This window comes from Ammospiza nelsoni, chromosome 5 (genome assembly GCF_027579445.1).
Source record: "Ammospiza nelsoni isolate bAmmNel1 chromosome 5, bAmmNel1.pri, whole genome shotgun sequence".
Classification (NCBI taxonomy): Eukaryota; Metazoa; Chordata; class Aves; order Passeriformes; family Passerellidae; genus Ammospiza; species Ammospiza nelsoni.
The window spans coordinates 64983982-65001534 of NC_080637.1; the positions used below are offsets into that span (position 1 = coordinate 64983982).

The 17553-nt window shown below is 37.2% G+C and overlaps 1 protein-coding gene across 1 annotated transcript; it reads left to right on the forward strand.

Annotated features, from left to right (window-relative positions):
• Positions 1-493: 493 nt before the first annotated feature.
• On the forward strand, positions 494-15417 carry DRAM1 (DNA damage regulated autophagy modulator 1). Its single transcript, XM_059473114.1, has 7 exons — positions 494-741; positions 7317-7384; positions 8561-8703; positions 10593-10770; positions 11379-11437; positions 12716-12808; positions 14071-15417. The coding sequence occupies exons 1-7, from the start codon at positions 608-610 to the stop codon at positions 14113-14115; spliced, it is 720 nt and encodes a 239-aa protein (XP_059329097.1). The 5' UTR covers positions 494-607; the 3' UTR covers positions 14116-15417.
• The last annotated feature ends 2136 nt before the right edge of the window (positions 15418-17553 follow it).

Here is a 17553-nt window from a genome sequence, read left to right on the forward strand (position 1 = left end):
TTCTGAAAGATATAGGTGTCCTGTGGCTGCTATCTGGTGCTTTCTTAAAAAAATATCCCACTTACAGAGGTCTTATTTTAACTGCAAAAGTTACCTTTTAACTACAAGACTACATTTATCATATTGTCAAGATGTTAATACAGCACTACATTAGTAGTTAGTACTACTAATCAATACATCAAAATACATATAGTAAATATCTGCGTAGAGCCATATAATATGCACTTTGCAGCACATATAATATGAGCTGCAAAGAGCCCAATGGACCCATTTTTAGCCCTTTTAAAGAAAACTGGAGGCACAAGCAGTCGGTGAGCCGTGCGGGCAGCATCTCACCGCCCGCCTCCCTGCCCGGACGGGGCGTGTGCGGTGCGAGAGCCGCAGCACCGGGACACGGGGAAAGTTCTGCGGCCACAAACTCCGCGGATCGCGCAGCGGGGACAGGCGGAGGGGCCGCGGCTGTTCCTGGGGGCGGGGAGCGCCGCGGAGAAGCGAAAGCGAAGGGAAGGCAGCGCCTGTCGCGGCGGGGCATCCCCGGGCCGGCGGGGGCAGGCAGTCCCCGGTGCCCGGCCGTGAGCGCAGCCCCGCTGCCCCGGCCCCGGGGGCGATGCTCTTGTGCTGCATGCCCGGCGTGGCTTTCGTGCCCGCCCTGCTCGTCTGCTGGTCCTCGGCCGCCTTCATCATCTCCTATGTGATCGCCGTGCTGGCGGGCCACGTCGAGCCCTTGGTGCCCTACATCAGGTGAGGCGGGGGAGCTGCGGGGTTCGTGCGTGTGTGAGACCGTGGGAGGTGGCCTGAGGGGCTCCCCGGAGGGAAACTGGGGTCCCCAGGGGCCTCCGTGTGACAGAGGGACACGCTGGGCACCCCCGGCACCCATCACATCTCTGGCAGCTCCAGCAGCCACAGGACACAGACGCTGGAGACACCATGGAAAGAAAGGACGTGGAAGTTTTCTGCTGCAGCCAGCGCAGGCCTGATGCTAGAAAAAGTTTACAATTACGTGGTGGAAGTGTAATTTTGTTTGTATAAGTCCAGAACTAGGCCAAAGTGCACCAGACGGTGACTGGACTCAAAGCCCTGTGATGGCTTTTGCAGTAAACACATCCCCACAAACATGCATTTTTTATATTTATTATAGGACCAATGGGTTTTAAAGACTTCCCAAGAGATGCCTGGCATCCTTTTTTCTCTAACCTTTTCCATTGAAGTGCAATTATGTGTAAATAATTCTTTATGCATAGCTTATGTTAACATTTAAATCTAAACTATGAAAATGTTAGTATTTATCTCTCAATAGATTGAAGGTTAACCAGAAATCCAAGAGTGTCTCTGATTCTATTGGAAGATCTAAACAAGGTTATAAAATATATCCTTCTTACCAGAAGATCTAAACAAGGTTATAAAATACATCTTTCAAGATGTGTGACCATGTTCACAGGGGTCAGAGGATGAGGGAAGGAGATGAGAATGTTGACTCCATGTTTCAGAAGGCTTGATTTATTATTTTGTGATACATATTATGTTAAAACTATACCAAAAGAATAGAAGAAAGGATTTCATCAGAAGGCTAACTAAGAATAGAAAAAGCAAGAATGAATAAGAAAGGTTTGTGTCTTGGACAGAGTCTGACACAGCTGACTGTGATTGGCCATTAATTAGAAACAACCACATGATACCAATCGCAGATGCACCTGTTGGATTCCACAGCAGCAGATAATCAATGTTTGCATTTTGTTCCTGAGGCCTCTCAGATTCTCAGGAGAAAAAATCCTAAGGAAAGGAATTTCCATAAAAGATGTCTGTGACAAAAAAGCATCTAGACATAATTCCTTGAAGGACTTTTTGGGCATAAAGAATTTCAGAAGACTGCTAACCTGATTGGCACATAGAAGAAAATGTGATTGAAAATTAGGGTTTGTCATCATAGGCAAGAGAAAATGACACCACAACCCACAAGATAGCTGAGCGTCATTGAAATTGAGCCAGAGAAAGCTGGGCTTCATGTTTATATTAACAAAACTTTTTAAGACTCTCTGCACAAATCTGGAAAGCTCTTGGAAAGCCTTGTTCTTGTACTTGAACAAATACCCTACTGCTCATCCTTGATTGCACACAAAGCTTTACTAACACAAAAGTGCTTGTGATCAGTGCAATTTATCCAGTATTAGCTAACAAAAATTAATCATTTGACATAATTATACATGGTTTGTGTTCAGAAATATTTAGAGATCCTGTAGCAAGAAATTTGACAAATTATGCTTCTTATGTTGAAGCCATGTCATAGAATAAAATATATGAGAGAGCGGGATGTGGTTTTTTATGTATAGTTTTGTTTGGAGTTAAGTTTTTGACAGCCCAGGTATCTTAATTGTGTCATTCTTTCTAAAAGGGAGGGACCAAACCTTTAAGTCACAACTCTAAAACTCTAGGGAATGTATCACAGCTGCCACAGTTATATCAACTTAATGGAATAGCTCCCATTAAACATTGTTCTTATCCTTTAGCTATGGAATCACCATAAAAGTCCATATGCCCTAAAAAACCTAAACAAAGCAAAGACATAAGAGGCTGCACCAGTGATTCCCACTCAGTGCCTCTGCATTTACTGGTAAAGCTTTTTAAAAGTCTTGTTTATGTTACATCCTTTTAACACCACATTTGGACTAAGAATATATGTTGACTATTGGTGAAGCACCTGCAACAATTCTAAAGGCATGGGGTCTAAGCATAAGAACTTCATAGAAGATGCATTTGGGAATAATACAAGGTTTTCTTCTAGGTACTCAGGATAATAGTCATACCATATTCATATTCTTAATTTGCAGGTCATTGCTTTAGCCTAAGAATATGAATCATGTGATTGAGAATGTGATTTAGTAAAACTAAGAGTGTTTAAAAAAGAGGAAGAATGTTGCAACCTTTCAGTTGTGCAATATCTTAAAATGAAGTATAAAAATTAAATAGAGCTCGTATGGGGAAATTCCAGTTACACAAAGGAGAAGAATACTGACATACTTGAGTTCAACATTTCTGTAATTCTTACACTCATTCCCCAAGTACTCTGTGCATGCCTTGAAGTAACATTAATTTTATTTGCTTACAATGTAGCAGCTGTTACAGGGAGAGACCACACCTAAATTTGTCTTTGAGGCTGTGCTAATGTCCCATCAAACAAACCATATAAATACAATTCCTGGTAGATAAAATGAATATGATTTTGTGTTTTCTAGCAGCTGAGTCCTAAAAGATGATGAGGTTGTGCCAAAATTAGTCCTGTTACTCACACTGCTCAAAATCCAAACTAATTTGGATGTACTGGGATGGCTGTTTGCTTGTTTGAATTCCCAGTGAAAGAGTAAAGGAAATTTTCCTGAAAGTATTTGCTGCCAGTTGGTACCTCTGGAGAAATCAGAATCCCTGTAGGTGGAATAGAATCTTCCTATTTTAAAAATTTGGGACTTCAGTTTGAAGAGAAATAGTTTATGATGGCTCTGAAGAAAATTCAATTATGAGGAGCCTTTTGGGCCTAAAATATTTATTCCTTGTCTCCTTCACCTTCTTGTCTTTCTACTCTTGAGAAGACTGTTCATTTTTAAAATTTTTCCGCTTGAGATTGGGACACAAATGCTGTCATTTTCATACAGGGTTCCTCATCTTTTCCATGGAGGTTAAGCTCACCTATGCATCAGCTCAAATAAGTGAGCACATTTTTGTTTCAAATATGCAATTTCCTTTTTAATTTTTCATAAAAATGTGGGGACTGTCACTGATACTTTTTTTGCTAATATTTTTTTTTTCAAAGCAGCAGACTTCAAGAAAAATTAATATGAATCCAAGTATTCATTTAGCTTTTAAAATGCAAAATATAGCATTAAGAAGATTGTGTCCTTAAAAGTCCAGTGCAGTACTTTGTAAATAGATTGTGATATAATATTCCTGGTATGAATTTTCTTTACAACATAATCTAAGATTGTTGAGTTTAAAAATCCCCAACAGCAAAAATCACCTATAAGCCTTTATCTTGAGAAAATACTTTGTTAAAAAATGGAGCTCAGTGCAATTTCAGGTTATTTGGTTTGCTCCTACAATGTGTTCCAAGAACTCCAAATGGCTTTCTATGTGTGTGCCAATTCCATTCTCTGCTCACCTAAAGCCCTTCAAAAGCTTTGAAGTGATTACAGTCCTGTGCTTACCACAGAGTGGTTTCTGATTTGAAAAAGTCCTTGAAGATTGTCACAAGTGGCTCACATTTTAAATGTGCTCCTTTGTCCTGTTAATAAAAACACTCCAGAAACAAAAGGAAAAGATGAAGTTCAAGGTTAAAAAATGGGCTAAATGAAACACAAATTAAGATGATTTTCAGGTGTGTCAAACAAACAAACAAACAATAAGACACAGTTTACTGTTTTCATCAATTTCACTATCAAAGAGAAACAAGATTAATACAGACTACCAGCTGGAGCAAGCCTTCAGAAAACATTACAACAAGAAAATTGAGGTGAATAGGGATTCCCAATGCCTGACAAGTTGTAAAAACTTGTCGAAAAGCTTGGTTCAAACTTTTGTTGTCTGAGAATTTGGAACCAATCTAGTAAAAAGAAATATATGAATTTTCTCTATTTTTTTTCCATCAGCTTTCCATCAAATCCTACTTTTATCCTAAGCTTCCTCCTGTTTCTGATAAATCATCTTAGCAACTTTTGTTAAACAAATCCTTCTATAACATAGAAGGGGTTGGAGAGCAAATACGAATTTTTAATATAATCAAGTCATTTGAGATGGTCATACTCTTCTGTCCTGAACTTCACAAAATTACCAAAATCCTTGAGAGTGATTGCTAAAGTAGAGAGTGCTTTCTCTTTTGCGTGTGGAGAGCATTCATGCTGAGGTCATTTTGGCTGTACTCAGTGGTAGCTTCAGAATCTTAGTGCTGAAACCTAATCCAGCCTCACTGCTGGAATGAAGAGTATTCATCTTATTAAATGACATAAAAAATAGCCCTAGCTAGTACCTACTTGTCTCATTATACACAGAATCACAGAATCAACAAAGGCTGGAAAAGACCCCTGAGGTACTGATTCCAACCTGTGACTGAACACCATGTCAACCAGACCATGGCCCTAAGTCCAGGCTTTTCTTTAGCATTTCCAGGGATGGTGACTCCACCACCTCTCTGGGCTGTCCATTCCAGTGTCTAACCACCCCATCTGTGGGGAAATTTTTCCTAACATCCACTTTAAATCTTGCAGAACTTGAGGCCATTTCCTCTTGTCCTATTGCTTGTTACCCAGAGGCCAACCCCCACATGGCTACAGCCTCCTTCCAGGCTAAACACCCCCATCTCCCTCCACTGCTCCTTATCAGACTTGTGCCCCAGACCCTTCCCCAGCTCTGCTGCCCTTCTCTGGACACACCCCAGCCCCTCAATGTCTTCCTTGCAGTGAGGGGCCCAAACTCACAGCAGCACTTGAGCTGTGGCCTCACCAGAGCCAAGAACAGAGGGACCGTCGCTGCCCTGCTCCTGCTGGCCACGCTGTGGCTGACACAAGCCAAGATGCCACTGGCCTTCTTGGCCACCTGGGCACACCCTGGCTCATTTTCAGCTGCTGACAAACAGCACCTCCAGGTTTTTTTCTGCTGGACATTGTTGGGGCCAAAGTGTTGGATCCAGGCCTTGGTCTTGCTGAACCTCCTTCCACTCATCTTGGCCCATCAATCCGCCCTGTCCAGGTCCCTCTGCAGAGCCTTCCTACCCTCCAGCAGATTGACACTCCCACTCCAGGAGAAAGTTTGGTTCTCAGAATCCTTGCTCAGTGTCCACTAAGCTTTGGCATTAGCTAAAACCCTCATGTGTTCATATATTGTCACAGACATCTTTTATGCAAATCCTTTCCTTAAGATTTTTCCTCCTGAGAAGCTGAGAGGCCTCAGGAACAAAAGGTAAACAATGATTATCTGCTTCTGTGGAATGCAACAGGTGCATCTGTGATTGGTCTCATGTGGTTGTTTCTAATTAATGGCCAATCACAGTCAGCTGGCTCGGACAGAGAGTCCAACCCACAAGCTTTTGTCATCATTCTTTCTCTTCTATTCTTAGCTAGCTTTCTGATGAAATCTTTTCTTCTATTCTTTTAGTATAGTTTTAGTATAATATATATCATAAAATAATAAATCAAGCCTTCTGAAACATGGAGTCAGATCCTCGTCTCTTCCCTCATCCTGGGACCCCTGTGAACACGGTCACAACATATCTGATAGCAGAGTTTTTGGGTGTCTCTGTTCAAACACACTATCCTGCCTCTTGGTACTGCCCAGTAACTGAAAACTTAGCCCACACTCAAATTATGTAAAGATTGAAGAATTAGATGTTTTCCATTGGCTTGACCAACACAACTTGATCAAATACATATCAACTGGTTGTATGTTAAACAAGAAAAAAATGAACATCAGAGAAGAAAAAATAGTAAAAAGAGGTGGCAAGATTATAGTACTGTTCTTTCAACAGAGCACTCACCTTCCATAGAAGAGTTCTGCTTGAGCTCACATACTCCCAGGAGTATGTCCATTCTGTGAAGAAAGGGCATTCTCTGGGCTGGGTGTTTGCACTTATGTAGGGAAAGGAGGGGAAAGGACTCTATGGTGAAGGTGTTCCATTCTCTACAAAACAAGTGTTTTGTGTACATTATGTCTTTCATATATATAGACATGCATCTAGATATGTATATGAATTCTGTAGATATTCTCACACTCATGCTCCCTCTTTCTGCCCCAGTGAACTTCTAATTATTCCCTGTAAGGGTGAAGTGTTTCATCAGAAGAGACTTACAACACCTTGGAGATAGAGTACTCTTAAGCTGTATCTACATTAGTAAATTAAACAGTTCCTAGGAACATTCCTGGGCATGGAACACAATTTCTCTCATAGGGTCAAGTCCTTTTAAAGAAATTATACCAAATTCTCTCACATCTTAAGATAGTGACTGCCATTAGATATATTTTACTCTACCACAGTGTTAATTCAGCAGATAAAAGAAACATTAATTCTGAAATGTTATTTATGTCATTCATGAGCAAAGTACAGGTCTGTCACATCTTTGCATATTGCATACAGAAAAAGAAGAAATACAATTCAATGCATATACTCTTAAAATATGCTTTCTTTTTGAAAAGAGGGATTCTCTACTACAAATGGTGCAGCAGAAGGTGAATTACCTTATGCACACAGAAGAGGTTCTACTTATCATGGGATTTCAATTGTCTCATTTATGTTTCACAGGTCTCAATTAACTTTTAATTTGTCTCTCTTCCTGCTTTAGTGACACTGGAACTAAACCTCCTGAGAGCGGTGTCTTTGGTTTTATGATTAATATTTCAGCACTTCTAGGTATGTATAAGGTATTTGGGTTGAACAGAATGAAGAAATGAGAATTAGTGAAAAATTAGTGCCTGCTTTAATTACAGAACTGTATTTAGTATTCTGCAGAAAAACTTCTCCACAGTCAAATGGTAATATCAGATGGATGTAAGTAATACCTGGAGTGTTGTGTCCTTAGGAGCAGTGAGTGCAGGCTCAGAGGCACTTGTGTCTCTTCAGAGCACCTTATCAAAGTAGTCAGCACACTGGAAATAAAAGTGGAGCAAAGATGGCATAATTACTCTTCAAAAACTCTGATGTGGGGAAGCTTCAGGTTCTGAGATGCTGCAGTAAAGGGAAGAACCGTGTTGAAGCAACACCTGGTTTTCTCCTCAATGTGCCTCCTTCTCTACAAAATAACTGATGTGAATCAGGAAGTTTGGCATTTTCTATTACCTTTCAGAGGATGGAGGATCAAGAGCTGTGTATCTCTGTATGATGGCCTTAAGGCAAAGTAAACATATTTTACCTTTCATAAGAGCCTCGTTCAGTCACAGTCTTGTAGTGTTTAATGTAACCTCACAGTGCCTGGGCAAAGTTACCTGATTTCTTTTTCCAACTGTAGATGGGCTGAAACTGTGTTCTGTGTTATGGAACTGGGGAATTCAGTCTACAGTTTATTATATCCCAAAAAAACTCCATGATTTCCTAATTCAGTACCGGTGTTTGCCAGGAGTGAGCTGCATTTTATGCAGTGACTCTACAAAAATGAATTAATTCTTCAGACCATCCATCAGAAGGAGATGTAGTTCTGGCACAAGACTGCATCTCAGAGCAGAATAAGGCCTCCCACTTGCAGCTTATGGTTCTTATCTCCCTGTAACATCTGTTCCTAATGTGGAATGGCAATGCCTCTGTGCCCAAAACACCCAGGAGAATGGGATTTAAATTTGTGCTTTTCTTGAACTGATGTGCATTCAGTTCTAGATAGAAATAATATGCAATTTTAAGACAAAAATAATGAAGTTCCACCTGAAAGTTCATCTGAATTAACTTTTTCATTCCAGCAGACTGAAAGATGGTATTATTTATTGTATTATGTTTATAATTTTGTTCTGCATGTCCTGTGTTACAGGAAAAGTTTGTTAAAATGTAATCAGTATGTGAACATTGAACATAACTTTTTTTTTGTTTTGTTTTTTTCAGCTTCAATTACAATGTACATCAGATATTTATTAATAGAGAAGCAAAATGAATCATCACACTTTGTTAGGTCTTCATGCAATATGTTTACATTATGTGTGGGATTGATGGGCTGCACTGGAATGGGCATAGTTGCAACTTTTCAGGTATGACCATAAATTTCATAACAAAAATGAAAATAAAATAAGATTGCTTTGCCATTAAAAATTTCAACTAGATAACAGTGATTAACATTATCCCCATGTGAACCCTTGAAAAATGGAATAAGAATGCCTTTCTTGTTCTTGCCTTTTTCAATAGTTTTCAGGAAGAGACTTGTTTCCTCCTATACAAGAGTTTTTGCTTGTGCAGTTATGCCATTAAGGAGTTTTCTGTGTGCTTGTCTTGTAACAGGTCTGTACTATATGGATTTTTCTGCTGTAAATTTTTTTCTGTGAAAACTTGAATGTAAAAAACTTTGCTATTCCAAGTTTAGTTTGCTTGTAATCGGGTAGGGCAGAATAAATCAGACTAACAAAAGCATCAGCATTTTTTGCTGAATGATGGCATACTCACCAGGAGAATTTTCTACAAAATAAATTAATCTTATCTGACAGGTTAGAAAATTGGGCACAATGTCAGCCTGTTAAACTTCTGAGTCTGTAGGAAATGGCATAACAACATGTTTTATCTTTTGATAGGGACATGTAGAACTACTGCTTACTTTGCCAGAAGTAAGGATGTCATTACAAACCAAAGTTCCCCCACTCAATGTCTGAAAGAAAATTCAATACGGAGAAAAAATACCAAAATAAATTATTCATTTCACCTTTTCTAGTGAGGAAGTATAATAAGGTAGATTCCGACACAAATATTAGGGCAATTGCACTGAAAACTTCAGCCTAGAATCAAGTTAAATTTAATTGGCAGGAGGCTTGAGATGCTGCCTTAAAATCTGTGGAAACAGCTGCATTATTTCTTTTAAAGGATGGTCTACCTTGGAACATTTTTTTAAATACAATTGTGCTTATATAATGACATGATGACATATACAGAAATTGAAAATAAAAATTGTTGGGCCTTCAACAGCCAGTACAGTTTTACATGTAATGGAAATGGCATTTTCAGACAAAAAAACCTCTCTGTCTTAAGATGTAACTTGCCCTTTTTAGCTTTGCATCCAGGCAGTGTGTGTGGATTGCAAACACCACAGGTACTGTAGTCTATTCTAATCATATTTTACTTTAAAATATCCCTGTTCTTATTGATAAGATTTATATGTGGCACAAAAAAATTGTTGGATGATGCCTGACTGAAATAGAAACCAAATTCAGCTTCAACAGGGAGAAGACAAATCAGGAATGCAAAATAATTTATGAATGGTGTAGTCTTTGTATGTTGCTTCTATAGAATATCTCAAAAGTTGTGTCAGTGCTTTGTGTTTTCAGTAGTCTTCCTTTTAGGCAGCTCCTTCCTAAAAGGAAGATGATGGATGGGATGCAGAAACTTTGATCCTAATGTTTCCAAAGGGATTCCTTGACAGTTATAACACTGGTTCTTATCTAATCTCTGTTGTGTCTCTTTGCCAGTCCATAAAATCCTTCCTCACCTAATTTCTATTTCCTCTGCTTTGAGCCTGCTTTCCATGTTAAGGGCAGTTTGTAGAAAGGGTTCTGAGCATAATAAGGATCTAATCTAGCTAATAAGCATCTGATCTAGCAGATTTTCAAGCATCCTTAATTGCCCAAGAAGCTGGAAATGGTGGCTTGCAAGCCTTCAGTCTTTTCCCTGTATATGCACAACTAGTGAACAGTACATTCTGATCCCTATTTGCCAATAGAATAACTGAAACATGAAGAGGATGTGAGATTTGCTCAAGGTCAGGTGATGTTTCAAGTCAGGAGACCAGAGCAAAGCTGGAATTAGAAATTATTCCCTTGGTACTCAGTCTAGTTCCTCTAATCAGTGTGTCGTGCAGAAAATTTACATTCATGTGCACTACCTGCCAGTTTCTTCAGGTCATAGCAGCTAACCATTGTGCTGATTGCCTTTCCAGGAGCTGGCTGTTCCCAGTGTCCATGACATAGGAGCTCTGGTGGCCTTTGGCTCGGGTGTTGTGTACATCACACTTCAGTCTATAATCTCCTACAAGTCCTGCCCACGATGGAACACTTACTTTGTGTGCCACATAAGGATGGCCATTTCTGCCATATCATGCATTGCTTTCATTCCCAGTATCCTTTGTGGTTCTCCCTTTATGTGTTCATGGCTTTCCTTTCAAGTTAAAGCATTGCTGATAAAAAGTAAAAACGAGGTCACACTCTTTACTTAGGGCTCTCTAATGTGTATAATACAGCATTTTGAGACACCATCAATAGCATAAAGATAAGTTTTGGGAGCTTCTAAAAAGCTTTATCTCTTATTTCAGTGGCATATTTAAAACCAATGTCCCAGTGTTTTTCACAGAATCATGTGAAACCTAAGTTTGGAGTGTCTCCCTTACTGTCTATACTTTTTAAGAACCTACAGAAACCTTAATTCGTGCAGAAATGTGTTTTGATTGCTATTACCACCTGCCTTGTAATAAGGTGATTAATTTAATTATGTTCTTAATACCTTGATTTGATATTCTGGCTGTTCAGGGTCTCCTGTGCTACAGAAGGGGAAAATGGTCTTGGTTTTGTTTTTTTTGTTTTGTTTTTTTTTTTTTTTTTTTTTTGTTTTTTTGGTTTTTTTTTTGTTTTTTTTTTTTTTTTTGTTGTTGTTTTTTTTTTTTTTTAAGCAGACATTTTCATTTTTACTCACTAATATTGCATAGTTTCCTTTACACTGTTTTTCCCAGTGATTGTGTTTGCTTCAAAAATTTCCATGACAAAAATTGATTGGACTCCAGGTGAAAAGGTAAAATCTTACTAGGTAGCCAACTTACCTTGTGTGATATTATTTGGGGAATGCTGTTATATTTATCTTAAAGCACTACAAACATGTCAGAGACTTCAAATACCACATTATCATGAACAAATCTGTGCAATGCTGGTTTCCAGTCACTTCTTCATTAGGAAGATGTCTGCGGTGTGGGTGAGAAAATTTGTCATAGGTGATCAATCTTGAAAGAGTTAGACTTTCATTTTGACCAGCAACTTGAGAGTTTCCCGTAGAAAAAGACTACAAAAAAAAAAATCTGGTAATTAGTTCTACTTCCTTTTATAGTCAATTTTCTTGAAAATTAACTTTTCACATGAAACAATAAGTGGACCAATTTAATTCTGTAGTTTTTGAGGTTTTTTTCTCAGCTTTTTTATTATTCTTTATTAAATAATCTTTGATACTGTCACAAATATTTGGACTCTGACCTAAAATATCCTAAAGTTAATTTTAGGTATTTGAATCCATTTCTATGTTTTTAGAATGAAACTATGAAAACTAATTTTTCTTTTTGGGCAAATTTTGCTAAAAGGAGGTATTAAAAAAAAAAAGGTAAATAATGCAGAGAGTATATCCTGCTCGAAGAGCTTAATAATATCACACTTAGCAAATGTACTACAATCAAACAGTGGCAAGGCAGCTGTGAGATAAATCTTTGCAAATTAGACAATCTTAGTCATATCTTTGAGGGTTTTGTGGGTTTTTATGTGATGCAAAGATGAAAAAATAATTTTACTGAAACAGATGGCATCTTAGGTGATGGCATGTTAAGAAACACTTTGCTTTCTGTTTGTGTCAATTGACACAGGTTTTCAGTGACAGTCTTAAAAACAAAAGTCTTGTCAGGAACTGTCATTAAGGGTGGCTCTCTATTTCAAAACACGGTAAGGACTTGGTCAGAATTACTGAGCTCAGTGGCTCAGAGTGGAGCATGGGCACATCAGTAATCTTAATGCAACAACTGCATGTTTTCAGGTTTATATTACATTCAACCTCTGTTTTGATCCTGTGCTAATTGTGGTTTTCTTCTACTGCCTTCAATGGTACTGCACAAGACAATGTAACACATGCACCTTGATAAATTTACTCACCATTCTATAAAAACAAAATGTGAATTTAATTTTATACAAGAGAGATGACCAGTCATAAATCTTACTTGTTGAATTAACAGAAGGAAACGTCTATATCATTTCACCTTTATTTTATTTTTTAGCTGTTTAATCTGACAATTTGTTATCTATCTCATTCCATCAGGATTATACTTACCATTTTATGAGTGCAATCTGTGAGTGGACAGTGGCCTTTGGTTTCATCTTCTTCTTTTTAACATTCATTAGAGATTTTCAGGTTGGTATCTACATATTTTAGCTGTGGCTAAGTGCTGTGAATTATATAACAATGTAATAGAAAATTACCATTCTTTACCTAGATAGATGCATCAAAGCTATACAGAAACAAAGGTTACCAAGCACAGAAATGATCTCTGTCTACATAAGGAATATTCTCCCCCTTGATTATTAAACATAAAAATTCAGTTTAATAGTTCGATGTGTTTGATCTTGAAAATTAATAGCAGTCAATTATTACCACTCTTTTTGTAGAAAGAGGCCCTCTAAAGGTGACATAATAACAAAATAAATGATGCAACTAAAACTTAATTTCTTTCTGCCTAAGGGATTTTATATAATAATCCAATCATTGATGTATTACACATTTTGCTCTATGTTTCCTCACAGTGCAAAAAAAAATGAAATAATTTTTGGAAAAGTATTGACACAAAACCCTCTTGGTTTGAGTAGCTGGATTCAGAGTTAACATATATTTTGCTAACCAACAGCAAACATTTCCATGTCTGTTTAGTTTTGACTTAGTACTAAATAGACCATGGCTATAGGGCTTCTCCTTAATTAAAAACAAAAATTAAAAAATAATAAAATAAAATAAGCTAGGTTCACCAGAAAAAACCACTTCTTTCAGAAAAAAAAATGTTCCAAATTACACAACACATGATCTTATAGGTTTATAATTGCCTTCTATAACTGATAGAATTATTGAAGAACTATTCCAAAATGTCTGTATCACTTAATGCATGATTTCTGGGGGGAGGTATTTATTGCCAGTCCATCACTCTCTGATATCTACCTATATGATGACATCTCTTTCATCAAAGGTCAGACTTTTCCCTTGGAGACAGAGACTTGCAGGACAATGCAGTAATTCTCAGCATATTTATCAACAATCCTTAGTTGAGTATTCTGCTACAGAGACATAAAAAACTTTTACTAAATATAAATATTATGAAAATAAGAGAAAGTGACGAAATTAAACAAAATGGAATTGTGGCTATTTTAAATTACAGGCTATGAAATTAATCCAATGTTAGTGTTTGACAATAACAGAAAGATTTAGATTCTGTTGTCTTTTTGTCATAATCAGTGCTCAGAGAAAACGAAATTATGAATTCAGTAAAAAAGTCCTGCCACACTCAAAGAAAAATAAGATTTTGCTTTGTTTCATCTCCTGTACTTTGTATCATAGAACTGTAAAATTAAATTATCTTCCTTTATTTTTCTTTATTTTAAGCTGATCTTCCTTTATTTTTCTTTTAGAGATTTTCTGTAAGGATATCAACAGAAATACATGAAGAATTGTGATAGTGAAAGAACAATATTTTATATCTATGAATATTCTAGGTTTCTTTTCACTTATAGAAAAAGTAAAAGATGCACAAGGATTGATGAGGTTGTGTTAAGAGCCCATGCCCTTAACTCTGCACCAGCAACCACTAAAAGATTTTAAAAACTCGGAGCAAGGTTCCTTCCAATTTTTTGCAATATTTTGTAATTTTTATATGGTTTGGTATATTAAAAATACTGTAATAAAAGCAATATTTAGAAACACCAGAAAATCACCCAAGGACTTGATCTCCTCAGCTCTTCCATTTTGGACATATCTGTACTTTTTAATTTGCTTTAGTGTGATCAGTGGCATTAGTTTTAAACTCAAGAAAGTACATTTTGCAAAGAGAGAAGTGTAAAGGCAATGGAAATCACTGGGACTGAATTCCTACACTGTTAAGTTGCAAAGGGCTGGAGAAGATGGTGAGAGCAAGAATGAACATCTTTTTTTAAAGAAATTTTAGTAGATGGCAACACTATGCTACATATTTCTGATACTGGGCACTGCAATGCAAATGCAAATCCTAAGAGAAATTTAAACTATATTGCTTGAAAAATGTTTTCTAATCATCACTGCAGTACATGTTGTAAAAATCCACCCCTTTTTCCCTTTTATGCACTGATGGCCACAGGAAACAAAAGATGGAAGTGGAAATAGAAAGTAAATTTACATTTAAGCATGATGTAATAAACAGAAATCTTATTGCAATTTTGTTAATATAAAGCAGAATTTTCCAGCCTGTGGTTTAATCTACAATGGAGTGAAGAAGGTGTCAAAAAAAGTATTGGGAATGAATGGAAAATAAGAAGAGGCAGTAGTTTTTAGGTACTTAGAAATAAATGTATTAGTATTAGATACATAAAAGTAAATTTAAAAACAAACCTGGAGAGCATCTGGAATGAAGATATTTGCTGCTATAGACTTTCTTCTGTAATGAAAGACATGGAAAGGAACTAATTGAGAAGTCAGATGTTACAAGTATCTGCAGGCAAAATGTTCCTTCATGTACTGATTCACCACCTCCATTCAGTGCATTAACCACTTGGTTGTGAATTACGTTCTCTGAAAATGACATTTTCCACACTCTATCACAATTTATGCAGAAATACTGATGATTTTCAGTTGCTAACATCCACTAACTAATGTGTGTTTGGAGAGTGATGTTTTAAAATTAGTCATCTGTTAATATTTCTTTTAATGTGTGTTTTAAACTATTAAATTCAGCTGTTTCACAACTTTAAGAGTTGATGTCTTGTTTATAAATTCTTCCAGAAAAAGTGTTTGTTCTTCACTGGAAGATTTGCTTTCCAATGTATTCAGGTTACTTGCAGAGGTTTATAGCTAAAACCAAATTAAAAATCAAATCTATTACTGACTAAAGGAAGGATCTTATGTCTTGCTGATTTGGTATCCTGTAAGGGACACACATTCCTTCAACTGAAGATCATAAAGGAAATGTGTATCTACCACAAAAAGTGACATCATGTTATTTTCAAGGCTCTGTTAAGAAAAGACCATATTTCCTAGTGCATTGTGTATTAATTCTTTTATTGCTTTTTATTCTTAGCTTTCATAAAGTATAAGAGGCAAGAAGTTGTTTTTTTAAATGATAGCCAGCCTTTACAGTGCTTACAGTATCCTGAAGGGAAGAAAAAAAAATTCAGAGAAAGTGGCTGAATGAAGATCACCTTAGTCCCTAAAGTCAGGAGGTAAATTCAAGTACTGAATTAAATCCTTCCCATTTTCCTGAGCTTTATTGTGATACATTTTAATATGAGTTATATTCATGACCAAAAGAATGCACCAATAATGCACCTTTTATTAAATCTGTTAGACCTAACAGACCTCAACTTGCATTGACATGCAGATAGAAGTACTGCACATTTTATTTGTGCAGTGAACAACTGTTGAATACATTTTGATTATTCTCTGGTTCCAAGCAGATTTTCAGTCAACTATTTTTTTCAGCTGAAATGTGAGTTGACAAGTTGCAAGCAATTGCCAAAATAATATTCTAGCAAGGTATTATTTAGCTGTGGCTGACTCTTGTTAAATACTACATTTTAAGATTTACAGGCAAGTGATCTCTAGAGGTTAGCACAGATAATGTCACAGCACATTTCTGTTGCTTTGCTATGGGTCCTTTTTTCTATATTTTTATATTTCTTAGCAACAAGAAATAGCTGTTTTTTTTTGTTGGAAGCTATGCTAGAAGTATTTTCATCATCTACTCTGCATGATGTTCTCTATTTGTCAGCCCATCAGGAGTGATTGAGAAATTCCTTTTGCATAAACTCCAGTAAATCACATGATACTTGCTGTTATTTTTAGTGGTTATGCTAAATCATTCTACTCCTTCCAGAAGTGCAAAATGGGATTTTTCTAGGTTCTGCAGCTTGATCTGCAGATGAAATACCACTGTTGTGGTATATCTGCAGATATACCACTGTTGTGGTCTCTGTCACAGTTCCAGATCGTGTAAGGATGAAACTCTACCAACTCAAAATACCTAAAACCCCCTTTTTCTTAGGACACTGTTCTTGCTCTGCTTTGCCTTCCAGTGTGCACTAAGCTAGAGATGACCTCATAATTTTCTCATAAGGCAAACTAAACTTTAATTTCTGGCCTGCTCAGTTTGCATACTGCCTTAACTGTGACAGCAACATCTGTTTGACAGTAGTACAATAATCTTGATGGCAAGGCATTTATTTCTTGATCTTAATACTGGTAGCAAAACTTCCAAGCTGATTAGAGGGACTATGGCAACACATCAGTGAATTTTGGACATTCCAGCATGAATTTTGTAAAGAGGTTCAAGAGCTTGGTGTTTTAAACTCCTCTGTAAATGCAGTCTTAGTGTTAATATTGACCACATTTTCACAAGCCTTCAGGCTTTAGAGCATCTCTTTGAAGACTGCAGAGTGTGTCAGGTTGGTTCCCAATGGTTTACAATGTCCACTGGAAATGTTGTCTCTGGAAGAGGCTGGAAGAGCTGCTCTCCTCTAAGAAACAGTGAAAGGCATCATGGTCCTTGTATTTTAAGAAGGGATGATGTTTGTTTCCTTGGAAGATGAGTTAATATCCATTTATTTGGGTGAAATGTGGGCAAGTAGCAATAGGCTTTAATGTATAAAATCTCTGTAGCTTTGACTAAAGACTGTCAGAGCTGGGTCTGTCTTTCACTGTGTTTTTGTGAGTGCCAGTGCCCATATGGTCACACCTGCAGACACAAGCAGTGCTGGCATGATGAGGCCTGGCAGTAGTTGCAATACACAGAAATAAACATACCTGCTGTATTTTATAAACAATCACAGTGATTTAATGAGCTTTGGCTATATCTTGGCTTGGTAATATAATTTAGAAAGTGTGTTTCTCCCATCTTAAGGAGAAATTAGGCAAGTCCTACATGTGGT

Coding starts and splice junctions, on each gene's coding strand:
- DRAM1 (XM_059473114.1), top strand. CDS start 608: ATGCTCTTGTGCTGCATGCCCGGCGTGGCTTTCGTGCCCGCCCTGCTC. Junction 10,771..11,378: donor ATGCATTGCTTTCATTCCCA/GTATCCTTTGTG, acceptor TGTTTTTCCCAG/TGATTGTGTTTGCTTCAAAA. Junction 12,809..14,070: donor CATTCATTAGAGATTTTCAG/GTTGGTATCTAC, acceptor TTTTTCTTTTAG/AGATTTTCTGTAAGGATATC.